Source organism: Perognathus longimembris, chromosome 7 (genome assembly GCF_023159225.1).
Source record: "Perognathus longimembris pacificus isolate PPM17 chromosome 7, ASM2315922v1, whole genome shotgun sequence".
NCBI classification, from domain to species: Eukaryota; Metazoa; Chordata; class Mammalia; order Rodentia; family Heteromyidae; genus Perognathus; species Perognathus longimembris.
In genome coordinates, this window is record NC_063167.1 from 72,981,921 (window position 1) to 73,008,771 (window position 26,851).

At 46.8% G+C, this 26,851-nt stretch overlaps 1 protein-coding gene across 1 annotated transcript; it reads right to left on the reverse strand.

Moving 5' to 3' along the window:
- Positions 1-5,795: 5,795 nt before the first annotated feature.
- Positions 5,796-20,496, reverse strand: Acp6 (acid phosphatase 6, lysophosphatidic). The gene is made up of 10 exons (XM_048351899.1): positions 19,917-20,496; positions 13,442-13,570; positions 13,231-13,361; positions 12,463-12,542; positions 10,271-10,358; positions 8,989-9,121; positions 8,421-8,521; positions 7,661-7,756; positions 6,462-6,627; positions 5,796-5,987 (listed from the first exon to the last, which is right to left on the reverse strand). The coding sequence occupies exons 1-10, from the start codon at positions 20,133-20,135 to the stop codon at positions 5,844-5,846; spliced, it is 1,287 nt and encodes a 428-aa protein (XP_048207856.1). The 5' UTR covers positions 20,136-20,496; the 3' UTR covers positions 5,796-5,843.
- Positions 20,497-26,851: the final 6,355 nt, after the last annotated feature.

A 26,851-nucleotide genomic window follows, 5' to 3' on the forward strand; every position in this document is an offset into this window, starting at 1 on the left:
CACACTCTCACACCTAACAGCACTCCACAAGCTCTTTTCTCGATAATGAAGCTCACAAATTAAACGTATTCTACTGGTGTTGCGTGTGAAAGTTTTATGTTGTAGAGAAATTAGGAGAGGAAAATGATTTTGCTCCAGGAATTCTGGCTTCGAATTGAGTAGAAAGAACAGGGTAACAGCCAGGTAACCAAAGCATGAAATGAGAGTCTTAAGAAGAATGAGAACTGACATTTGTCCCCTGGTCTGCCTTCTTGGAAAGTTCCATTCATTGCTGTTCATAATGTGTTGTAGTGACTAATAGTGGTCCCATTGCTTTCTTGTCTCAATTTCCAGGAATAGAGTTGAAGCAAAAAAAAAAAAAAAAAAATGATGAAGATAGCCAGATTCTAGTGGTTCATTCCTATAATTCTAGCTACTCAGGAGGCTCAGATTTGAGGATCTTGATTCGAAGCCAGCTGGGGCAGAAAAATCTGGGAGACTCTTTCCATTAATCAGCAAAAAGCTAGAAGCAGAGATGTCGCTCAAGTGGTAGAGTGCTAGTCTTGAGTGAAAAAAGCTAAGCAAGAACACGAGGCCCTGAGTCCAAGCCCCAGAACTGGCACACACAAAAAACTCATTTGGGAAGCTGCCCCCTGCCCATAGCCCCGTGCTAGCTCCCCTTCTCCCTTCTCCAGTGGCGAGAGCCAAGGTGGTAGCAGAGCCCAGTAATAAACTTCCAGTAGTAAAGGTGAATTTAAGTTTCCAATGTTTGCTTTCTTTCTTTGCTATATCTACTCTTTCTGTTAAGGTCTCCCAAGAGCTGGTGTTAATTCCTCATTGTTACCAACCTTCCAGAAGCTTCCCACTGCTCTCCTGTGCTTCTCTCGGAGCACTTGTCTCCTGGAGACTCCTGGCCATCCCTGACGGTCCATCTTCGATCTAAGCCTTGCTCCTAGCTGCACTTCAAGGGCTGTCTCTGAGTTCTCAATGTCAACCGTAGAGCCCAGCGTCTTGCTAGCAACTGAGCCAGGCCCACCTTATTCATTCAGTAGGTATATGGTCATAGGAGATCATGGAATGCCAGGGTTTCATTTGTTCTCTAAACCACAGGTCTCCTGGGCTTCAGTTCACTTCTCCAGAGTAAGTTGTCAGCAGTTGAGCTATTTAAGTTGCATACATATGGATATTTACTGTTTATTTTGGTCCTGGTCCTAGGGCTTGAAATTCAAGGATCTGGGCACCATCCCTTAGCTTTTCCCACACAAGGCTAGCACTTGCCACACCTCCATTTCTGGCTTTTTTTGCTGGTTAATTGGAGATCAGTCACTCCAGTTTGTCTGCCAAGGCTGACTTAAAACTGTGATCCTCATATTTCAGCCTCCTGAGTAGTTAAGATTACAGGCTTGAGCCACCAGCATCCAGGCTTACAGATGTGTTTATATAAGTATTTATGTATCTTTCTGAATCATCAAACTAGAGGACCAAACCCCATCTCTGACCACATGGCACATAAACTGAGGCCCACCTCTAACTCGGGCTGTCCAGGGGAGGCAGGATTCTCAGGACCAGAGTCTGAAAGGAAGCAAAAACTGCTGGGGCATGACCCTGTCTACAATCCTAGGGCTAGATGCCTGCAGGCCCCATGCTTCCCCCAGCGGAGCCTGCTCAGGGTGTCCAGTTCATCACACTCTGCTCTCACTGTTCCAAAGGCTTTCCTTACATTGTTCTTTATACTCCTGTAACTTGTAAATACTGGTCTGATTGTGGTTCTCAGGGACTACATACATCAAATATTTAATATATTTGGTATGTAGTTCCTTTGATCCCTAATTCCTGATGGTCTGTCGAGTTGAATTTATCTAGCTATCAGATCTGGCTCTCAGATCTGAGCACCATTCTCCAGGTGTACTCTAAGCAGTGCAGGTGACACAGGGATCATTGTAGGCTTCCTTCTAGGTACCAGGAATTCTAAAAAGTACTTAGAATTTTCTGTGGACAAATTTTTGTGTGTGTTAGTATTGGGATTTGAACTCAGGGCTTTGCACTCCTGAGCCCTAGCACCCTGCCAGATTGCCTCTTTCATAGTCACATAAAACCACTCCCAACCCTCACCATCAGAGCAACGCAGCAAGACATGCGGGATGCACAATCACCAAAAAGCCATTCAAACTCTACTTGCTCCAGGCCCAAACCAAAGCCTCTCTAATCCTCCCGCTCCCCGTTGCTTTGCTCTCTCACTCTCAGAAGTGAGCTAGTAAGGAGACATTATGGCCTAAGGAGCAATCATTCCTCCAACCTTCTTCCTCTCTGGTCTCTTCTACCCTCCTCTCCACGAGGCCAGGCGAGCTGCTTCCACCTCGACCCACTGGGCTTCCACAGCTAACAGCTCGAGGGTCTGCCCTGCAGGTTTGACCCCCTCAAATGCTCCTGACCTACAAGTTATCCAGCCTTCCCCTTAATTACACTCTCAACCAGTTCCTCCCAACTCAGCAATTTGTGGTCTCTACTCATCCCTCAGCTCCCAGGCTGGGCCCTGGGGAGCCTCTGGAGGTCCAGCTGGCTTTCTGAAGCCACAGGGCCCAGAGTTCAAAGTCTTGAAGCCATTTCACATTCTATTTCCTTCCAAATTAGTTCTCCAATGAATACTCTCCCTTGCAGTAATTTAGTGCAGGCTATTTCACACATCTTTCCTTTACATTTGAATCTGTGGTGTGTGTGTGTGTGTGTGTAAATGACATACCTAAGGTATGTCTATGACTCTTACGTTAATGCAGAGGGAGAGACAGTAGAGTCCCATTTTATACATATGCATATATACAAACACACACACACACAAATCTAGACAGACAGATATAATGAAAGAATCTTTTTGTAATACTAAGAATCAAACCCTGAACTTTGCATATGCTAAGCATGTGAGCTGAGCTATACTCCCAGCTGACTGAACTTTCCCAATTAGAACATACAGAGGTAGGATTTTTTTTTTTTGGTCAGTTGTGGGGCTTGAACTCAGAGCCTGCATGTTGTCCCTGAGCTCTTTTGCTCAAGGCTAGTGCTCTACCATTCTGAACCACAGTTCTACTTCCATTTTTCAGGTTAATTGGAGATAACTTTCTTAAGGCTTTTCCTGCCTGGGCTGGCTTTGAACCATGATCCTCAGATCTCAACTTTCTGAATAGCTAGGATTATAGGTATGAGTCACCAGCACTCAGCTCAGAGGTAGGATTTTTAACTGTGAGCTTGTGACTCAAAGACCCTCTAGAATTCTTGGGAATGCTTACCCAAGGGTCACAACAAGTGCAGGTCAGGGAAAGCCCAGGAGGTTCCCTTTACTACCCCAGGCTTCCCCCTAGTGGTGAATAGGGAAAGTGCTTGGGAGCCGGGAGGGTTAAGTTCCAAACTCATCTACTGGTCCTGGATGTCTTTGTTGAAGTGACAACCCATGTACTTCTTGTACACACAGTAACAGCCGCAGGGCTACTAAAGACATGGGACAACCCCTAATGCCTACAGTATAGACAAGCAAGAATCGGACAGGCTACAAGGATGTGTGTCCACAGCCGGGGGACAGAAGAATGTAAGCCAGGGTAAAGTCACTAGAGAAGTAGGAATCTCCTTCCCTGAAAACAGAGTTCCATCTGGCCAGAAGGTCTGTGATAAATTCGGCTCAGGGTGACCTGGGGCAGATCTCAGAAGTCCTGGAAAGAAAGGATGTGATCCACTAGACAGCCACAACAGTAATCTAAGAGAGTGGTCATGGACCCAGGGATGACATTCAAACATTCCATTGTTGAGCACTGGCTGTGTTAGGTACTGCCAGGGACACGTCAGTGAACGATGTCTAACTTTACCGAGCTTCCATTCTCGACAGGGAGCTAAGCAAATATGGGGACAGAATGGCAAATGCTAATGAATGCCTCAGGAAAAAAATCAGGAACAGGTGTGTCTGTTTTTGAGGGTTGCCATAACAAAGTACCCCAAACTGGATGGGTTTATACAACAGAAATTTTATTTCCTCAAAATGCCAGAGGCTGAAGTCCAAGATCAGAGGCCTGGAAGAGGTGGTTTCTTCTGAGTCCTCTCACTTCAGCTTGCACAGGGGCTGCCTTCTTCCACCTGCCCTTCCCGCATCTGTGCTCAGATTTCCTTCCTTTTTTTTTTTTTTTTTTTTTTTCCTTTTTTGGTTGTTGTCAGTCCTAGGGCTTGGACTCAGGGCCTGAGCACTGTCCCTGGCTTCTTTTTGCTCAAGGCTAGTGCTCTGCCACTTGAGCCACAGTGCCACTTCTGGCTTTTTATGTGGTGCTGAGGAATTGAACCCAGGGCTTCATGCATGCAAGGCAAGCATTCTACCAGTGGACCACATTCCCAGCCCCTTTTCTTTCATTTTGTATCAGTACTGAGGCTTGAACTCAGGGTCTGTACACTGTCCTTTATGTTTTTAACTCAAGGTCTGGAGTTCTATTTGAGTCACAGCTCCACTTCTGATTTTTGCTGGTTAACTGAAGATAAGAGTCTCACGAGCTTGTCTGCCTGGGCTGGCTTTGAACTGTGATCAGATCTCAGCCTCCTGAGTTATATTACAGGTGTGAACCACCAGTGCCTGGCTTCCAAATTTCCTCTTTATAAGGATACCAACCAGCTGAATTGGGGCTCACCTATCTGACCTCATTTATCATATTATTTCTCACACATCTGAAAGCCTAAAGGTTAGAACCTCACTGGAAGACATGGTGCAGTCCTCACGTGAGGCAGTAGAACACAACTAAGGCTAGAGGTGAAAGGAGGGAAGATCCGAGATATTTTGCATATGGATATCTTAAATATCTAAATGGAGATGTTGAGTAAACAGTTATAAGGCTGGAATTCAGGGGAAAGATCTAAATTGCAGGTATAAGTGTGGGAGACTGTGTAAATTTAAAACAATGGAACTGCTTGAGATGACCCATGGGGAAGTGGAGATGTAGCTCAAATGGTAGAGCACCAACCTTGAACGAAAAAGCTAAGGCACAGAGCCTAGAATCTGAGTTCAAACCCCAATATGAGCACAAGCATGCACACACATGCGCGTGCACGTGCGCACGCGCGCGCGCGCACACACACACACACACACACACACACACACACAGATTACCCACAGGGGCAGGAGGATTAAAACCAGGGACAGATCAAGAAAGGGTAGATCCAGCAGAAATAGAGAAGTTGAGAAACAGGAGGAAAACCAAGAAAATATTAGCAGAAACCAAATGAAGAAAACATCCCAAGAAAGCTGGCGAGAAGCTGAGTAAGATGAAAAGCTGTGTCAATCATGCAGAGGCCGCTGAGTTTTACAAGGGTTATTTTCATGGAGTGAAATAGTTGTTCTTGCTTTGTTAGAGAAATAAGAAATACAACAAGCTAGGTGCTGGTTGCTCACAACTGTAATTCTAGCTACTTAGGAGGCTGAGATTTGAGGATCAGGGATCAAAGCCAGCCAGGACAGGAAAGTCCATGAAACCCTTATATCCAATTAGCCAAGAGCCAGAAATGGAGCTGTATCTCAAGTGGTAGAGTGCCAGCCTTGAGCAGAAAAATCCAAGCAAGTAGAGCTGTGGTTCGAAGTGGTAGAGCACTAGCCTTGAGCAAAAAGAGCTTAGGGATAGCATCCAGGCCAAGTTCAAGCCCCACGACCAACAACAATAACAAAAAAATCCAAGCAAAAGTGTGAGACCTTGAGTTCAAGCCATCATGCCAATACACATTAAGTACTTTAACTCATTTTCCCTAACCCAAACACACAAAGCTGAGGCATTATATAAAGCATTTTATAAAGGCAAGGATTATATAAAGGCATTTTATTTGCAAGTTGACTTGCTTGTATAAATCAGTCACTTTTCATTCCTAAATTCCACGGCCTGTGCTGGGGAGCAGAGCGTGTGGTACTTCTCTGGGCTTGTGGTATAAAGTGACATGGCATTCAGGAACAGGTCCAGCGGGCAGAGCTTGTCGGGGCACCCTCTGGGCACTTGCTCCTGAGGAAGAGACACAACTCAGCAGGGCCACTGAGGACCCCATTCCTTCTGCTATCCTCAGCTGAGCCCAGGAACCTGAGAAATATACCATTCACAGCCATGTGGGCCCCTACACCTGCCCCCAGGGGATAACGCATGACCTCCTGCTTCTAAAAGTCGCTTAGGAAAGACTCAGTCATCTCCCTGAGCTAAGCAAGCTCAAGGTCCCGTCCCATCAGCCATGATGGAGTATGACAGCCACCAAAGAGTCTAAAGATCTGCTTCTCAAGCATGTGGCTAACTTTCAAAATCAGCCTCACAATCAGGATGTTACATCCTGCCAGAGCCACATGTAAGTTATGACCTAGCCCTAGGCTGCAACTGCTGAGTCCCCCTCCAGACTTTAAGAGGGTCGCTGGGCCCCAGGATGGGGGCCTAGTGCTAAATAGGAAAGGAGGGGGTTTGGCATTCATGCCAAGCTACCAGAGATCTTACCTCCCCATGGTAAGAGAGCTGCACAAACCACTCCTTGGATTTCTGGTGCTGGTAGAGTTCCAGGGTCAGGTCCACAGCAAATGGGGGCCATTTGTGGTCAAAAATCCCCAGGGCCATTAAGAGAGGCATCAGGGTCACATCATGGGCTGCATAGAGGTACAGCTTTCTGCAAGGAGGACACAGGAGGCCAGGGCATTGCCCAGTTGGGCTGGGTATAAAACTCTTCTGAAACAAGATGGCAAGGAGAGCCCTTTCTCCTGTGCTTGCGCCTCCCCTCCTGTTCTGATGGGGAAAGGGAGGGTTGCCAGGAGAATCCTCCTTGCCAGCTCTGCTCCACCCACTTCCTCCCTCCCTGGTGATGTTTTAGGAAGACAATGAGTGCAGGTGCTTGAGGGACAAGTCTCTCTGGGGTCCTACCAGCCCCTGACAAATGCTCTCCTACTGTCTGCACAAACAATGAGTTTAATAGGGTCGGCTTCCTTCTTTGTCAGAGCTTACAGTTTGGAGAACTAAATTCATTTCAAAGGGAATACTAACATAACAGCCAGTTTGGTCCCCAAGACTTTCCCAAATGCTCCTTTGGGAAGAACCAGGTTTTATTGATTGACAAGCCACCTAGAAGATTACCATAGAATTCTGTAGTTTTTGTTAGCTACAAGGCAGAGTGGAAAGGGAGCCAAAGAGAGCAAGTGCTGCAGGGTCCTTGCAGGTACTATGAAAGATCGAAGGGCAACCAGGCACTGGTGGTTCATGTCTGTAATCCTAGTGACTCACAAGGCTGTGATCTGAGGATTGAGGTTCAAAACCAGACCAGGCGGGAAGTATTATTCTTATCTCAAATAAACCAACTGGAAGTGGAACTGTGTGGCTCAAGTGGTAGTGTGCTAGTCTTGAGTGAAAAAGCCAAATGAGGGCACAAGACCTGAATTCAAGCCTATACAGGTATAAAATATTTTTTTAATTTTTTAAAAGATGAAAAAATTAAATATCCCAGCCAAGGATAAACTGCTCCCAGTGACCCCTCTGAATGGGTCCTGTAATCTCTCTTCTATCCACCTGTTCTCACATAGCCTGATGCTTGCCTGCAGCCAGTAGCCCCCACTGCCCTTAGCTGTGCATGGCAGAGCCTGGGCACAGGTACCTGAGTTTGCACCCCCCACTGCCCTTAGCTGTGCATGGTAGAATCTGGGTGTAGGTACCTGAGTTTGTTGGAAGGAGTGGTGGGGTCCACGGCTCTCAGCAGGTTGCCCTCCAGGATGTGCAGAAATGGGCCAACTGCCATCTGAAGACTTTCCCTGCAAAGAGGGGACAACATTCAAGCACCCAGCACGCCTCCTGCACCCAGGGGATGTCGCTGCTTCTGCCCTCCAGAACCTTAAAGAGCTCAAAGGAGCTGAGAAGACAAGTCATGTGGAAGAGCAATGGGCAGGAAAGAAGCTCCAGAAGGCCCTTAGCAAGGTAATTAGGAGGAAGACTTCCTATAGTTTTTGCTGTTGTTTTGTGTGTGTGTGTTCATGCATGCACGCATGCTAGTACTGGGGGTTGAACTCAGAGCCTGTGGCATTCTTCTTTAGCTTCTTCACTCAAGGCTGGTGCTATACCACTTGAACCACAGCTCCATTTCTGTCTTTTTGCTGGTTAGTTGGAGATAATGTGTCATGGACCTTTCTGCCTGGGTTAGCTTTGAACCACAATCCTTAGCTCTCAGCCCCCTAAGGTGCTAGGATTATAGGCATGAGCCACTGTGCCCAGCCACCATGTCTTTATTTGGCATATGGAGTGTGTGGCTGGCCCTAATTTGGGATTCTTTGACTTTGGGCTTGGGGACTACAAACCAGTTTCATTTTACATGGTGATGCCACCCGGCAAGTGTGAGTATAGCTGATGAGCCTCTCCCCTGACACATGCAGAGGCCTGACCAGGTGTGACTTCACGCCGGCAGCTGCAGAGATGTCTCACCTGTCTTCCTGCTGCAGTATGTGTATGGCTGTGTCCACAGCTCTCTCTTCAATTACCCGTGCAAATGTCCTCAGTGTGGGACAGCTCGGGAGGTTGTGGACCTGTAAGAACCACAGACACACAGCATTGGAGAGGCTTCTGGCCTACTGAGACTGGCAAACTCCTCCTTTTCCAGGGAGCCATCCAGGGCTGCCTCCCACTGTGGAGGCTGGAACAGCTGAGACAGGACCTCGGGGCTCTTCCAAAGCTATGAATTCCTACAGACGTAAAAGACTAGAACTTAAAAACTGTTAGCCAGGCGCTGGTGACTCATGCCTGTAGTCCTCAGAAGGCTGAGATCTGAGGGTGGCAGGTTCAAAGCCAGCACAGGCAGGAAAGTATATGAGATTCTTATCACCAATTAACCTTACCCAAAAGCCAGAAGTGGAGGTATGGCTCAAGTGGGAGGGACAGTGAGAGGAGGCCCTGTGTTCAAGCTCCAGTACTGGCATGCACACATACATATGTACACACACACACACACACACACACACACACACACACACACACACACACACAGTTACTTTACCTGCTCAGCAGCCACGTTGTCTAGGAGAATGAGGAAATCTACTTCATCATTACTGTCAAGGCCCATTCGTGCCTTCACTTTTTTCAGATCTTCTGAGATTCCTGGCTGTAAAGTTGCAGTCTTTTTCTGGGCTCTTGACAAAAAAAAAAAAAAGAAAGAAAGAAAGAAAGAAAGAAATCCCTTATATTCCTACTGTATACTGATAATTTACAAAATTTGTTTGGTCAGCATTTGAGGTGAAATCTTTTACTGCGATTCTTATCTTTAAGTAGCTATACAAAGGGATTTCTGAGTACGATGCATGTTGGACGGCATCACCCCTTCCCTGTTCTCCCCCATCTCCCAACCCCTTCATCCCAAGTTACCAGGTTCCATTTTCTCATATGGACATTGATTATTGACTGTATTTGCCACTTTTTCTCTCTCCATTCATAATTTTGGGATTTCCTTTGGGGAGGGGGGTTGAACTCAGGGCCTTTGTTTAGCTTTTTTTTTTTTTCCCCTCAAGGCTGGTGCTCTATCACTTGAGCCACTTTTCTCCTTCCTTGGTCAACATTTGAGATCTTTACTGTTATAAAGGGAATGTGGGGCTTCTGGTCTCCTCATTTCATCATTCATTCGCTCCTTCCATATGTATTTGAGTATATTATTTAACCTAAACTATTGTACCAATGTTACAACTCCAGACGCAATAGAAGAGGCCAATAGGGTTGACTGACCTACATTATTCTCCTTTTACAGATGAGTAAATTATGTCTCCAAAAGGTCAAATGAATTGAGAAATTAAGAGCAGGGCACTAGCACTTCAGACCTGTAATCCTAGCTACTCAAGAGCTCTGAGGATTGAGGTCCAAAGCCAGCCCAGGCAGGAAAGTCCACGAAACTCTTATCTATAATTAACCATCAAAAAGCTGAAGTGGAGGTGTGGTTCAAATAGTAGAGTGCCAGCCTTGAGTAAAGCTAAGGGACAGAGCCAAGAATCTGAGTTCAAACCCTAGTACTGAAGCACAGAAAGAACGAAAGTGGAAAAGGGAGAGAGGGAGGGAGGGATGGTGGGAGGGAGAGAGCATGAGAGGGAGGAAGGGAGAGAAAAGAAAGAAGGCAGAGAGAAGGAAGGAAAGGAAGGAAAGGAAGGAAAGGAGGGAAGGAAGGAAGGAAGGAGGGAAGGAAGGAAGGAAGGAAGGAAGGAAGGAAGGAAGGAAGGGAGGAAGGAAGGAAGGAAGGAAGGAAAGAAGGAAGGAAGGAAGGAAGGAAGGAAGGAAGGGCGGACCAGGATCGCTACCTGACTTTCTGTGTTAGCCTCCAGCAGCTTTGGTAGTTGGGGTACAAGACTTCAGAGCTTGCTTCATCGGTGTGGATGATGATGGGGCCTGTAAGGAAGGTGGAAAGCCCCAGTGGGAAGAACTTCAGCTTGTTCTTCCCAGAAGCCCCACTTTCTGCTTCTCTCTGCCTGCAGATGGAAGCACTCCGAGACATAGATCACAAGGTCACTCATGTTGAGGGCCATGCTGCGGTCAGCCCACCGCAATCCTATAACCCAAGCACTCAGGAAAGCACAGAGCAATGCCCTTCCATAGCCCCCTAAGAGCAGAGCGGGCAGGGACAGACCTGGGACAGACCTGGACAAGGCCAGCACCGCCCAGGCCTTAGCACTCACAGGGCTTGTGCAGCTTAAGAGAGTGACTTCTCTAGGGGCTGGGGATATAGCCTAGTGGCAAGAGTGCCTGCCTCGGATACACGAGGCCCTAGGTTCGATTCCCCAGCACCACATATACAGAAAATGGCCAGAAGCGGCGCTGTGGCTCAAGTGGCGGAGTGCTAGCCTTGAGCGGGAAGAAGCCAGGGACAGTGCTCAGGCCCTGAGTCCAAGGCCCAGGACTGGCCAAAAAAAAAAAAAAAGAGAGTGACTTCTCCTTAACTTGATCACAACTAGGTTCTTGTTGTTGCTTCCCAAAGCTCAATTCCACAGGCCAGTGTGGTGACCAATCACACAACAAACAAAAGGCTTCTAGGCCACACACCTGCTCACACTCCATGGTCCTGTCCAAAATAATGCTCATCTGCAGCTGGGGCCCATAGCTTATGCCTGCCATTCCGCTCAGAAGGCTGAGATCTGAGGGTCACTGTTTAAAGCCAGCTCAGGGTAAAAGTCTGTGAGACTCTCTCAAGTAACCACCAAAAAGCCAGAAGCAGAGCTGAAGCTCAAGTGGTAAAGCACTAGCCTTGAGCAAAAAAACTAAAAGACATAGCCTAGACCCTGAGTTCAAGATCTACTACTGGTACAATAAGCTATATTGTACCAGCTATATTATACAATAAGCTATATAAGCTTATTATACAATAAGCTATGACTTAAGCCTCTACCAGAATCCCTACACACTACAAATCTCTTCTATTCCATTTGGAGCTGGAATATTGGTATGATAGTTCAGGTGAAATAAGACACTCAAAGGCATATGGAAGGAGTGAAGGAATGATGAAACTAAGAGACCAGCAGCCCCACATTCCCTTTGATTCTCAGTAGCTCACTTTTCCAGGGATTTTAATCCCAAACCAATCTCTAAAGTTGCATTACTTCCATTAACAGTGGCATAACAGGCGTTCTTTGGCATACTCAAGTCCCTTCCTATTGGGAAAGACAAGCTATTGGCTGTGACAGTCACACTGGAATCCCAATATCTTAGGGTCTTGGATGGGGAGTCACTGCCCAAGTGGCAAAGTTCGAGTGGACTAAGTCTGCACATGCCTGCAGATAAGGGGCCACCAAGAAACAAGGTCTTCTCCTCAGTCACACTCCTATTGCTTCTAGAAAGAAGACATTTGCCTCTTAGAAACTGAAACTCAGATCTGCAATTAAATGTACAGTTGAATCAATTACAAATGGCACAATGCCTCCCTCAGTAGCCTAAGGCTCTCAACACACAGGACCCAGGTGAGGGAAATAAACACAGTTCATGGCGATGCAAAGTTTGGGAATTGCTGACTGCAATCCTTCTTTGGTTGAATATGTCAAAACCCAATCTTAGTAGACTTTCTCGACTAGGAAAAGCTGAACAAATATACTGTTAACGCCCTCGGGGTCATACTGATCACCGAGATGAGAACAAGAGCAGAAGTCTTGAGTCCCAGCCAAGTGTCCCTCCTGCCTTGCCCTCCAGTCCCCGCTCTCCTTTGATTTCAACAGCGTTTCACCCTCACCACTTATCACAGGACCAGACTTACTGCCCCTCACAGCTCGCAGAAGCCAGGGAAGAGAAGTCAAGACTCACACTCCCTAAAGCAGCTGCTCAGACACGAGTCTGGGAGTAAGGGCAGGACAGAGAAAGGGTATACTGGGAGAAATGTTCTAGAAAATAAGTAGACCCAGAAGTTACAGGTGCAGGAGAAGAGCAATCAAGGGAACAGGCACCAAGAAAAAAAAAGAGGCTTTAGAAGTTTCTCATAGGGATTAACTTTTAGATCCCAAACACAAACCTGCTTTCTGACGCTGGAAAAGCCCAGCCAGCAAACATCGAGTAGACTCCAGATTCCGGAACATATTGGTAGAACGAACACTGAAGGAAAAAGTGAAAAGACAGAGATGCTAATCAAGGAAATACTGGACAGCTGGGAACAAGAAGCTCTGAGTCTTTCAAGACCATACCAGGCAAGGCGGCTCACTCCTGTAATCCTAGCTAATCAGGAGGCTGAGATCTGAGCATCAAAGTTCAAAGCCAGGCTGGGCAGCAAAGTCCATGAGACTCATATCTAATGAACCACCCAAAACCCAGAAGTGGAACTGTGGCTCAAGTGGTAGAGCACTAGCCTTAAGCAAAAAGCTAAAGGAGAATGGCCAGGCCCTGAGCTCAAGCCCCAGTACCTACCACCCCCCCCCCCCCCCGGCCAAATCAAATGACAGGAAGTGAATTTGTTAGTACATTATATGCCCAGATGGAAATATCACCAAAAAACCCTCCTTCGTACTATTAGTGTACACTAGTTTTCTTTTAAGAAAGACCACAAAGAAATGACATCAAGGATGCCATGGCCTAGGAGGGTTTTACTCCCTACGGGATGGCTGTCCCTTTAGGACCAAAAAGCCAATGAATGGGACTGCCACTGCCCACCCGTTCACAGGCTCCTGTCACCTGCATGTTCTCCCCAACAGAGGGAGAACCACCAAGAGGGGCAGGACAGGTCCCCCCCACCCCCCATGCTCAAGACCTTAAGTGAGGCACAATGTCCCTTTACTTGGTGACTCACAAGACCTCCTGTGGGTGGAAAGTTGGTGAAAGAAAGGGGATGTCTTCCACATAGCTCTTCCGCAGTCTTTCCCCCAGGGCAAACATCTGCTGCATGCCTACCTTGGTCAGCTGCCCAGCAAACATTCCCCCCTGCGGAGGGAAGGAGGTGGGGGATGAAACAACTGCCAACCTGCAGGATCCCACTCAGAAGAGAAAAGCATCATTCTCACCTTCAAGGTGGTCTTGCGGTACTGAGAGTCATACGGAGAATGTGGCTTTGGACCACCAGCTAGATTGGTGACTGTGTAATCAAGCTGGGTTTGGGGTGGGACCTCTAAGAGCTGGGGGTCCCACTCTACCTGTTGTGACCATTACAAAAAAAAGTTAATTAAAAAAAAATCCAGGTGCTGGTGGCTCACACCTGTAATCCTAGCAACTCAAGAAGCTGAGATCTGAGGATCAAAGTTCGAAGCCAGACTGGACAGGAAAGTCTGTGAGACTCTTATCGCCAATTAACTACCCATAAGCCAGAAGCAGAGCTGTGGTTCAAGTGGCAGAGTGCCACCCTTGAGCAAAAAAAAGCTCAGGGATGACTCCTAGGCCCTAAGTTCAAGCTCCAGGACCAGCAGGACAAAAATAAATAAATACATTTAAAAAATGGTTTAAAACTCACAAGATCTACCTCCAGTAGCCCTCCTCCTCATGGAATATAAGGCTAGGGGAAGGACGACAAAAACTTCAGCCAGGCATCTGTGGCTCAACCTATAATCCTAGCTACTCAGGAGGCTGAGATTTGAGGATCCTGATTTGAAGCCAACTGGGGCAGGAAAATATAATAAACACTTATCTTCAATTAACTAGCCACAGTCTTGGCACATACACAAAGATATTCCTCCTTTCACACCCACAGCTCCTTCTTCCTGACTCCCAGGATAAAACCCTGCAAGGTTCAGAGTGGTCCAACAGGGCAGCCTCCTCTCCAGTACGCCCCCAGCTTCTCCGCTGCCCTCAATACTTCATCTCAAGTCACACAATGTGTGTGACTTTGCTCCATTCTTTGCCCCATTCTCCCACCTCCTGGGCTTCCAGTATCATGTTCCTTCTACCTAGATTTTTACTTATCTTTCTTATCTGAAAAGACTTCATTCCTTAAGGTTCAATAAGCCCTCACCTGAGCTCATACTGCACTCTCACTGGCTCTCTTTGGCAGTCTTTAACTGGATTGTCTTCCTCAATGAATACAGAAACTAGGTCATCTATTGACCTCTATGGTCCACATGCCCCTAAAAGGCCTGGCACACCACAGATCCAACGAATAGCTCTGCCAACATGCCCAGCCCCATGGAAGACATCAAATTCAGGGGGCCTTAGCTCTGCCTTTCCTGGGTTCCTTTCCATCAGCAGAAGAAGCAAGCTATGAATGCAAATGACAGCAACACCATAAAGAAGTCAGTGGAGCCAGGTGCTTGCTGGTGGCTCACACCTGTTATCCTAGGTACTCGGGAGGCTGAGGTCTGAGGATGATGGTTCAAAGACAACCAAGGCAGGAAAGTCTGTGAGATTCTAATCTCCAAGTAATGACCAAAAAGCTGGAACTGGAGCCGTGGCTCAAGGTGGTAGGGCATAAACCTTGTGCACAAGAGCTCAAGGACAGTGCCCAGGCCCTAAGTTCAAGCTCCCAGACTGGCAGGCGCGTGCGCATGCACACGCGCGTGCACATGCGCACACCCTCCCCCCCAAAGTGGATGCTGTTCAAGAAACCTGATGAAGGCCCTCATTGTTCAACATAGGCTTTCTCTTTTGGCTATGGTTATGATTAAGAGGCCAGGAACCATTGGCTCACAGCTGTAATCCTAGCTACTCCGTGTTACGGGGTTTAAGGGAGGGGGTTTCCCATCCCTTCAAGAGTCTACCACTCAGAGACAGTCTCAAGCAAAAAGATGGGTTTATTGAGGAAGCAAAAAGTGAACTGACCGGCTAGGGATGCTGCACAGACTCAGGAGCTGAAACTGCAACAGTGAAAAGCGGGCTGACTGGCCAGGGCTGCAGTGCAGACTCAGAAGCTAACACTGTGACCCTGAGCAGTCCTCAAATTGGGGCTTTTAAAGGTAAAAGCGTAGCACAGATGTAGGGGGTTGACGCGGTGGGTAGAGCAAGCATCAAACAAGTTAAGCAAACCATTTACAGAAGCAGAATTTTGGGGTCAGGTTGACCTAATCTACTCCCCCCAACATTTTCTACCATGTTTCCCTAATCAAGATGGCATCAGCTGTACTTCCTACAACACTCAGGAGGCTGAGATCTGAAGATCAAGATTCAAAGCCAGCCCAGGCAGAAAAGTCTCAAAGACTCTTAATTCCAATTTTCCAGCAAAAATCTGGAAATGCAGTTGTGGTTCAAGTGGTAGCCCATCAGCATACAGCAGAAAAAGCCAAGTGATAGTTCAAAGCCCCGAGTTTAAGCCCCAGTACCAATAACAACAAAAAAGAAACTTAAGATGATGATAGCAATATTTAAAGTGCAATAAAACCATCAACTCAAAGTAGGTAAGAAATACAAAGGCAAGCAAGTAGAGGGACAAAAACGGATGCAGTAAAACGATTTAAAACAAAAACTGTACCATGATCCATACACTTGTCATGGGTGAGCCACATATTTGATACGAAGCTCCTGGCATTTATGTAAAAGAAGAGCTCAGCCAGACAGGAGTGTAAAGATAAAAGCAAGCCAGCAGCTCAGGAGAAGCATACCACTGCTAATGCTAACAGACAAATTCCTCCCAGGGGCCCTCACAAAGGGAGAAGAGTGATATGTGAACATCTTCCCAGCAGCCACATCAGGGAGTTCTGGGAGATTGTTGTTCCAGGTTCTCACGATAACATCCCACCAAAGGCACATTTCAGTGAAAGCAATTCCAAATAGTGGGATCGATCTGCTGCATTCTAGGCCAAAGGGGAAAACATCCACCAAAACAAAGGCCTCTCCAGTATAGGTTTTAGAATAAAGCAGTAGTTTTGAGCCTTGGCTACATACTGACATTACTGATATTTCTTTCTTTTTTTTTTTTTTTTTTTTTGGTCATAGGGCTAGCACTCTGGGCCTGGGTGCTGTCCCTGAGCTCTTCAGCTCAAGGCTAGTGCTCTACCACTTGAGCCACAGCGCCATTTCCGGTTTTCTGGTGGTTAATGGGAGTAAGGGTCTCATGGACTTCCTGCCTGGGCTGGCTTTGAACTTCGATCCTCAGATCTCAGCTTCCTGAGTAGTTAGGATTACAGGTGTGAACCACTGGCACCTGACTTTTTTTAAAGTTATTCATATCTGAGCCTCATTCTGGACTAATCACACCTGGAACTTCTAGGTTGGAGTCTCCACTTTTACTAATTAATTCGTTGGTAAGTTAATCAATTGGTCGTACTGGTGTTTAAATGAGGGCCTCACAAGTCATTTCTCCAAGCATTTTCTGCTTTTATTTTGTTAACATAGTTTTACTTTTTGCCTGGGCCAGTCTGGATCTCAACCCTCCTATTTACAATTCCTACACAGGTGGGATGACAGGCATACATCACTGCACCCAGTTTTTTATTGGTCAGATGGGAGTTTAAAATTTTTTGCCTGGGTAGCCTCATATTGTGATCCTCCCAATCTTAGCCTCCCAAGTGGTGGGTGGGCATGGAGTGGGGTGGGGAAGTCTCCATGTTTATAGTCTAGGTCATTCTAAAGCTTCACCAGGAAAAAAAACAAGCTCTACAATGTCTGGACTGGATACCCTGGGCCAAGTAAATTACAGTCCTAGGGAGGAAGACCCAGACATTGAGAGAATGAGGGACCAAAAAGGAAAAAATATAAGAGACACCCTCTCAGGCAGTGGATTCCATGTTGAAATGTGGAAAGCCCCCTAGAGCCCGACTATCTTAAGAGTATGACCCTAGGGGGCCAGATCAGTGGAATGTGGTCTTGGTGGGCTAAAAATAGACAGCCTCCTTCCTCCTGTTTTGCTTATTTTTACAAAATTGATGATGTTAGGATTTGAGTCAGCAGCACAAGAAGAAAAAAGAAAAAATACCAGTGGGGCCACAATTTTAGTCAGCTTATTCATTATCTTCCCTGTAATAAAAAAAAAAAAACCAACCAATGAAAAACCGCCATGTACCCCTGACCACATAACTGACCAATCAGTACAGAAAGGGATAGGAAGCCCACCAATCAAAAAGCTGCCTTCTAAGACTCCAATTCTCTCTACTTAATCTAAGGCCAAAACATGGAGATGGGCTGAAGTGCTATCTTCCTGTTGCTATGCCACTGGGCTCTTTCTCTACCATATTTCTTCCTCTCTCTTCCTCCTCCCTTCCCCTCCCCCTCTTTTTTGTGCCAATACTGGGGCTTGAACTCAGTGCCTAGACACTGTCCCTTAGGGATTTTTGTTCAAGGCTAATGCTCTACTCTACTACTTGAGCCACAGTTCCATTTCCAGCTTTTTTGCTGGTTATTTGGAGATAAGAGTCGCATGGACTTACAGACCTTGACATTCAGATTTCAGCTTCCTGAACAGCAAGGATTATAGGCAGGACCCACCAGTGCCCCTTCCTTATTTCTTTTCTAAACTTTCCTATCACTTTTCCTATGTTTGAGTCTTTCCTGAATTCTTCTCTTACCAAACACGAGACCAAGCACTGGTGGCTCATACCTCTAATACTAGCTACTTAAGAGGCTGAGATCTGAGGATCGCGGCACAGCTTGAAACAAGCCCAGGCAGAAAATCTGTGAGATTCTAATTGCAGCAAAAAGTCTGAGGTGGGGGGGTTTACGACTGACATCAATTTAGCTGACCTACGTTTCAAGTAACATATTTGGTGCATGGGCTAAGAAGTGGGGAATTAAGTGTGTCTTTCTTATTTGGATCCACCAAAAGATAACATAAGATTGTTTGTTTAAAAATTTGCAGTTAGGGCTAGGAATATGGCCTAGTGGCAAGAGTGCTTGCCTCGTATACATGAAGCCCTGGGTTCGATTCCCCAGCACCACATATATAGAAAACGGCCAGAAGTGGCGCTGTGGCTCAAGTGGCAGAGTGCTAGCCTTGCGCAAAAGGAAGCCAGGGACAGTGCTCAGGCCCTGAGTTCAAGCCCCAGGACTGGCCACAAAAAATAAATAAATAAAATAAAAAATAAAAATTTGCAGTTAGTTGAGCTCAGTGTCCTACCAGGGTTCAGAATAATCAATAATACAGCAGAATGGATGGACTGAGCCGTACTTCCTTCATCCAGAGCTTCCTAAATGCCACTTTTCTCACCTGACTTTTGGATAGGAATTCAGAAACAGGACATTATGTCTTCCAGTTCTTCTATATTATTGAATAAATAAGATCAAAATGCCTTACCAGGCTGGGTGCTGGTGGCTTATGAGTGTAATTCTAGCTATTCAGGAAACTGAGATCTAAGGAAGTCAGCCTGGGCAGACTCTTATCTCCAATAAACCAGCAAAAAGCCAAGAGAGAAGCTGTGGCTCAAGTGGTAGAGCACCAGCTAAAAGCTAAGAAATAGTGCCTAGACCCCAAGTTTAAGCCCAGTTCTGCGCCCCCAGCCCCAGCCTTAACAATGGAGCTGAGATAAACAGAACTTTAAAACAACTTGTCGGGTGGGAACCAACTTGCCATTGTCCAGGTGGGAGCAAAGTGGACCTGGGAAGCAAACGGGGTCTTGTCTTTTAAAAAGAATCTTGGAACTACTTTAAAGAGAAACGACCAATCAAGCTTCATAATTTTATTACCAAAGAAGCAAAATCATCTAGCAAGACTGGATGACTCAAAAGCTATTCAAGCCAGGCACCTGTGACTCACACCTGTAATCCTAGCAACTCAGGAAGCTGAGGTTCAAGGGCCTTCAGCTCAGCTACTTGGGAGGTGCAGGTAGGAGGATGGAAGTCCAAAGCCAGCCTAGGGAAAAGCATAAGACCTTTGAAAATCAAGCATTAAAAGACAGAAGGACTAGGGATTCAAGTGGCATAGTATTTGCCTAGCAAGCACAAGGTCTGGAATACACACATACATACACACACACAAGCCCCAAGATGCAAGGTGTGTTACCAAGAGGTTTTCATGAAATCTCAAATGATCTGCAACAAACCTTGAGGAGTCCTAAAACCTATTCCTAAAAGACGTCACCTCTGTTTTGCACTGTGACCTCACTTAGGGTGGTTCCTGTTACAAAAGTCCCTGCAACTCTTGGACAGTTGCCCACAAATATACCTGCATAAAAGGTATAAAAGTGCTAAGTAACAAAAGTTCACCCAAATACTAAAGAAAGTGCAGGCTTTTTGGCCATGGTTGCTGAATCAGAACCAGCATTGTGTGCCTGTGCTAGTTCTTGGAGCTTGAATTCGGTCAGGGCCTGGGAGCTGTCCTTTAGCTTTTTAGCTCAAGGATAGCACTCTGCCACTTAAACCCAAACTTTGGTTCCGTTTTCTGGTGGTTCACCGTTGATAAGAGTCCCAGGGACTTTGCTGTGGGCTGCTTCGAACCCTGATGCTCGGATCTCTGCCTCCTGAGTAGCTAGGATTACAGGCGGGAGCCACCAATGACCGGCAGGTTTCCCCAAGGCGATTCCCGGAGGCCGCCCTCCCGGCCCGAGGGCGCCCGCCCCGACCCGGACAGAGGAGGAACCGGGAACCGGCTCCACCGGCCTTCCCCGGGTCCTGCCCCGAGCTCACCTGCTCCTCCAGCGGGAGCTGGTGGAGGGGGCTCCGCGCCCCGTGCCGAAACACCACCTGCACCATTCTCAGCTCCAGCTCGCGGCGGTCACCCGGGCAGTGGCCCTCGGCCGCCCGCTGCTCGGCCTGGGCCACCCGCCGCCGGTGGAAGCAGAAAGCCAGCGAGGCCAGGACGCCCACCGGGGCCCAGCCGCGCCAGCGGAGGGCACGGGCGATCATGGATGGGGCCGGCAGTCGTGGGGGACCTGAGGCTGGCGGTCGTGGGGAGTCCCGCCGAGGCGCCGGGCCTCAGTGGCCGCCCAGGGCGCGGGAAACGGCCGGCAGACGCATGCTAGCGGGGCCCGCGGCAGCCCGGCCCGGAGCGAGACCCCGACCCGGGCGGGAGCGGAGACGCAGCGGCCACGCCCCTGGGACTTTACACCCGAGCCGGAGTTCGCGGCTCCTGTGGGAGACCGGGCAAAAGAACCTTCAACTCGTACTGCAAGTTTGGCTCCCAGAACCCCGAAGGCGCGAGAGGGAGCCGTAAGCTTCTGGGCGACGGGTCGGGGAAGAACGCCAATCCGCTCCTCATCCGCAAACTCCCACCCACTCTTCTCCCTCCCAGACACGGTCCCAAGTGAGGACGCGCAAAGGGCCACGGGAAGTGGAGTCCGGCAGGGCATCCCGCTCCGAGGCTCGGCGATGGAAGAACTACAACTCCCAGAGAGCTGTGCGCGGCTGGGATCCCCGCGCGAGTAGTTCGTTCCTGCTTGCTTTGGCCTGAGGCCAGCCTGCCAGTCCCTGGCCAGGAAGTCTGGAGAAAGTTTATCAGACCAGGACCGAACGAAAGTGCGAACACTGGGGCCAGATTTGGTAGTGTTACTAATGTACAAAGTTAGAACGTAGAAGATTTCCTTAAATCCTGGAATCAAGATTCCCCAAACACCTGGCTGGTTACCATTTGCAAAGCTCAGCCCTGGGTGTTTTATAATGAATTCATAGTTACTATTCCAAGAAAATTCTTGGGCTGTGGAGGGGGTCTGGAGGTGGGAAGGTGCTGCTCAAGTGGTGTAGTTTTATCTGCCCATAATTCAAACCCCAGTATTAAAAAATGTTTTTAGGAAAACAAGCAAGCATAAATCATAATCATATATATGCATATATATGCATATACAACAGCTCACAGATGTAGGAAAATCCTGCCCACACCAGTGTTTCAGAACCCTAATTTACAGACAATTCAGTCTTTCAGAGACAGGTTAGAGGTATCCACATTTGCTTGATGCACTCAGGTAAGAGTTGATGTGTGCGCGCGTGTGTGCTGGTCTTGGGGTTTGAACTCCAGGTGTAGTCACTATTATTGAGCCTTTACATTCTAGGATAGCTCTCTACTACTAGTGCTACAGCTTTTCAACAGGGTTTTTGGTGGCTAATTGGATAACAGTCTCAAGGATTTTCTTGCTTGGGCTGGTTCCAAACTGTTATCCTCAGATCTCAGCCTCCTGAGTAGCTAGGATTACAAGAGTGAGCCACCAGGAGTTGTGCATTTTTAAATCACTACTAAATTGCTGTTGATGAGGTTTTTTTAAATTGTTTTTTTCTGTGTTTTCTTTTCTGGTGGTTGTACAGAGATTGAACTCAGAGCACTTGTGCTCTATCATTTGAGACTCACCTGTACCCCTCTGGCTTTGTATTTTTTACCTAAGGTCTTCCACTTTTACCAACTTCTACTTCCCACATAGCTAGGATTACATGTTCTGATCATGTTTTGTATGTTTGTTTTGGTCCTGGGGCTTAAACTCAGGGCATGAGCGCTCTCCCTGAGCTGCTTCTGCTCAAGGCTAGCACTCTGCCACTCCAGCCATAGCACCACTTCCCACCTTGTCTGAGTATTTTATTGGAGATGAGCGTCTCATGGATTTTCCTTCCCAGGCTAGCTTCAAACCGTGATCCTCAGACCTCAGCCTCCTGAGTAGCTAGGATTACAGGCATGAGCCCCTGGCACCTAGCTAATAAATTTATATTGTAAGCACCGCCCCAGCTGATATGTGTATATTGTAAGCACCGCCAGGATGATGTGACTCTCTGACAGCAATTAGAAATGTTTGTGGTATCCCAGCTGGACCACTTTCATGCAAGTACCAGCTGTTTTGGACACTCTGCAGGTACCTTGAGGAAGCTACACAGCAACTACAGCTGATGGCTGCTAAAACACAAATCCAGCTCCTGAAGCACTGTGTCCCTCGTAACTATTAGAAATAGCTGCATCACCAGCCACTATAAATTCTAAATAACCCTGCATTCATTTCCACTCAGGCCAGGGGAGAGCACGTCACTTGGTGATCCAGACCTGTGATTGGTACAAACATAGTCCTTTATTTGCATGAAGATCTGCTATGATTGGTGTGAACATCTTTGCCATGCACCCTTTTGTGTCATATAAATGCAGATTGTCAATGAGCAGAAGGACCCTTCCTGTGGTGCCCCTGATGTTGCAACATTACATCCAAGAAAGCCCTCCCAAATGGTCTTTTCTTACCTACTATTGATCTTTATTATTGGTAGAATGAACTAAGCTGGTAACAAGCAGAGAGGACAGCAGAGCAGTGGGAGAAGTAGGTACCGGGCAGCCTCATCAGTGACAGTGGCAGTAGTTATGAAGGCAGAAGAAGAGTGTCAGAGGGCAGTTGGAACAGAATGATGGGGAGCAGAGGCAAACAGGTCCAAAGAGCTAACGATGAGAAACTGTGGCCCTAGTTTCTTTCTGGAAGAGTTCCAAAGAGCTGACAAGCCTAAAGGGTCACAGGTCTTGGACACTCAGACCTTAGTATTCTAAGGTCTGTTGTTTCTTTTAAGGACCGTGAACCTTGACACCCTAGCTCCCAGAACCCAAGGTCTGTATGAAATCTATAACATTCAAAGATGCCAACTGTTGCTCCTTGCTGCTGGAAGCTAAGGGTTTTAATAGCTGACAAGTTCCAGGCTGCTGCTGCTGCTGCTGGCAGCCCAGAGTAAGAATCCTCCAATCTGTGTTCCTAGAGCCACAGTTCTCTGGCTTTTAATCTTGAAATGATAGATCCCTAATTCTCAAGGATTGGAGCTGTATATCTCTGGTTCTGCCAGCCCAGCTCCTTGGATACTCAAGGACCTGGAATTTCCTACAATGGAAGAGATTCTCACCCCAAATTCCAATCTGGGTAAAGCAAAAGGGCCTCAGCCAGGTGATCAGTAACATCCCCTCTTGTTAGGGTGAATATACAGTCTGAATATATAGTCATCCCCAACCTGTGTTCCCAGATCTTTGCAACAGGACTGTTTCTATCTAAAACTGAATGTTGTTCATTTCAAGGTCAAGTTGAGAGAGAAGTCTGAATCTATGTCTCCTGACCAGTTCTTTATCATTCTGGGTTGTATCCTTGGGTCAAACTAGAACAGATGTACAGGCACCTTATGAGGAATAGTTTCTGACCTGAGTCTAAACTCTTCCCTATTCTGGGAGGTTCTGAATGTACTCCACTTGTGTGAGGGTCATTTGGGGATACTGCACATTGTCACAATTTTCTCCATTGCTCACTCAGTGGACTTATTTTTCAGAGTCTTATGTGTCCTGTTGTGATTAAAACTCTAACACTAATTATTTGTGCATATTGCATATATTTATTGGATATTGTATATGTATTTGCATGTGTATACATGTATGAATATTTATTTGCATATACTGACCATACATATCAGATAGTGTGTATTTGTACACACATATATTTGTTTTTTTTTGTTGTTTGGTTTTGGGTTTTTTTTCCAGTCCTGGGGCTTGAACTCAGGACCTGAGCACTGTCCCTGGCTTCTTTTTGCTCAAGGCTAGCACTCTGCCACTAGAGCCACAGCGCCACTTCTGGCCATTTTCTATATATGTGGTGCTGGGGAATCAAACCCAGGGCTTCATGTATACGAGATGAGCACTTTACCACTAGGCCATATTCCCAGCCCTATTTGTATTTTTTTAATTGAACATATGCATATATTGAAATTCTGATCCTCAGGGTAACTACTTTGAGATCGAATTTTCTGGAGATGATTAATGTTAAATGTGGTCATAAATGTGTAAGTTTTTTTTTAAGGTTTATAAGGTGGTTTATTAGTGGGGCCATATCTCCCATGGGAGAGTAAATGTGTAAGGTTTTGCCAAAAGAACTACCATGCCGTCCTGGCTGAAAAGAGTTCATTATCCAAACTGCTGGCCCCCATGTGGTGGAAGCTTTGTGGAAGAGAGACAACTTCTGGTGGGATTGGAGTTAATGTAGGGAGAGGGTGGGGCAGAGGTGTGGCCACAGTAGATGTGGCCATGACCTCAGAGTCCAAGAACCTCCAGTGGTCCAAAGGAGGCATGACCAGGGCAGTCCAGGATGTGACCTCAGAGAAAGGTAACTGCCCCTAGATGTGCTGGTCTCCAAGGTAATGAAGGTGCTACATGGAGACTTCTTGGGGAGGACACGTGGGGTCTTGCATGGAAAAAAAGGGGTAGGGGGAAGTCTACATGCAGACCTAATGTTCCAGCCTTTTGATAGTTATAAAAGGGTGCTGATTCTCTCTGGCTACCTCCTGCTGGCACGGGCATCAGCATTAGGGATCCTTGGTGGTGAGTGCAGGTATATGTGTTTGGGTGAAATCTGAAAGAATTCTTACAAGGCAAGAGCTGAGCAGTAAGAAAAAATATTAGAGGGCACACAAATGGCAGGAGGAAGGGCTCATGGCAGAAAATTAAAAATTGGATGACTTGGCTTGTTGCTACCTCCTGTGTTCCAGGCAGTCCTGGAATTGGTGGAGTATGTCACTAGCTACTTCTGACATCTGGCAACTGGGTAGGGGAGAGCAAGTTAGTCTGGTTAAGAATAAGCAGTCAGCGGGGCTGGGGATATAGCCTAGCGGCAAGAGTGCCTGCCTCGGATACACGAGGTTCGATTCCCCAGCACCACATATACAGAAAACGGCCAGAAGCGGCGCTGTGGCTCAAGTGGCAGAGTGCTAGCCTTGAGTGGGAAGAAGCCAGGGACAGTGCTCAGGCCCTGAGTCCAAGGCCCAGGACTGGCAAAAAAAAAAAAAAAAAGAACAAGCAGTCAAAAGCTGAGGCTGGATTGGAGTGGTTAAGGCCCCAATGGAATGCCTCAGTAGATATCTAGATTATATAGAGTATGGATGGGACCCAGGAAGCTGCCAAGGCTAACTTTCCTGAGGCTAAGACTCACTATAAGTTCCTGTCTAGTTAGAAGACACATATAAACATTAGATAAGCATATTTGTGAACTATTTTCTCTTGCTCTCACAGCTCTGGTTAGTTCTGAAAGGGCAGGCACAAAGTGACTCCATTTAGGATGTGACACCATCCCCTCTGACTCCTCTCCATGATCCCTCATTTCCAGGACCATCTTTGTCCCAAGGGTCTAGGTGCTTGTTGCTAGGATGGCTTGTCCCAGTTGACATTTTTGTTCATGGACCTGGGGGCTGTCCCTGAGCTCGTTTGTTCAAGGCTATCACTCTACCACCACTTGAGTCACAACTCCATTTCTGGCTTTTTTTTTTTTTTTTGAGTAGTTTATTGGAGGTAAGAGTCTCAGAGGGATTTTTCTGCCTGGGCTGGCTTCAGATTGCAATTCGCAGATCAAGTGAGCCTTTGCCATGAAACCCTTTTATTCCTAATTGAAGCTACAAGGAGATCAATAGAAATAGTAAGCAGAGCTTACCTGTAACTTGTTAAGAATTGATTAACAAATACTTGCCAGTGTCATTTGTGTCTTTGTGGGTCTGGCTAAATGCTGCAGAGGGTAAAATCTGTAATGACAAAACTCAATAGACATGATGAGTTTTTAAATAGCATCTGCTTAACTGAATATAGCACTTAGACTGGTTAAGATTGAAACCACTGTCAGCTCTGTATCCAAGGTGGCTTATACATACTTGAGAAACACATTAGAAACTTGACAAACTTTTTTTTTTCAAATTTTTATTATCAAACTGATGTACAGAGAGGTTACAGTTTCATACGTTAGGCATTGGATACATTTCTTGTAAGAAACTTTACAAACTTAATAGTTCACAATTACTTTCACAGATGGACATAAAGAATGAGATGCTGATTTTAAATCAGTGTATGAATCTTGACCTTATGTAAATCACAGCCAACTTGATTACATACCAATTTTACTAACTTTACTCATACACTCTATCTTATAAAACTGCTCATCCCTCCCTCCCCCGCCTATGGAGCCAGTTACCAGAAAACCTTTAAAACAATTTTGTTAAAGAGACACATTAGCATACAAGTTGACCTTTGAACACTTGCTAGGTGGATGGGGGATGTTTCATGAAAACCCCACCACGTGGCCTGGATTTGGAGAATTTCTGGGTTCCCAAACAAACTGACCTTTGAACGCTTGATAGAAGTGTGGGGGTTGCCTGACAAGCCACTATGTGGCCAAGATGGCAAAAAAGTCAGGGTGGTAAGAAAACTTGGTGGTGCTTTATTAAGTAAGAAAGCAGACAAGCAGAAAACAGATCAGCAGAAAGGCAGCGTAATGGGGTTCCCCCAAGAGAGTGGACCACAATGTAATGGGGCCTGAGGGGGGAATCCCCCATCCCTCCAAGAGTCCACCCCTCAGAGACAGTCTCAAGTAAAAAGATGGATTTATTGGGGAAGTAAAAAGTATACTGACTGGCCAGGGTCACAGCCCAGACTCGGGAGCTGGAACCACAACCGTAAAAAGCAGGATGGCGGGCCAGGGCCACAGCCCATACTCAGAAGCTGGGACCATTCGCCCCAGGCCATGCTCGGGGTTGGGTTATAAAGGCAAACACCATATGGTCAAGCTTGCAACACTCAGGTGGCCAATGAGGTTACAACACTTACAGAGCATGCCAGGTTACACACAGGTGGCCAATGGAGTTACAGTCTGCCTCACAAC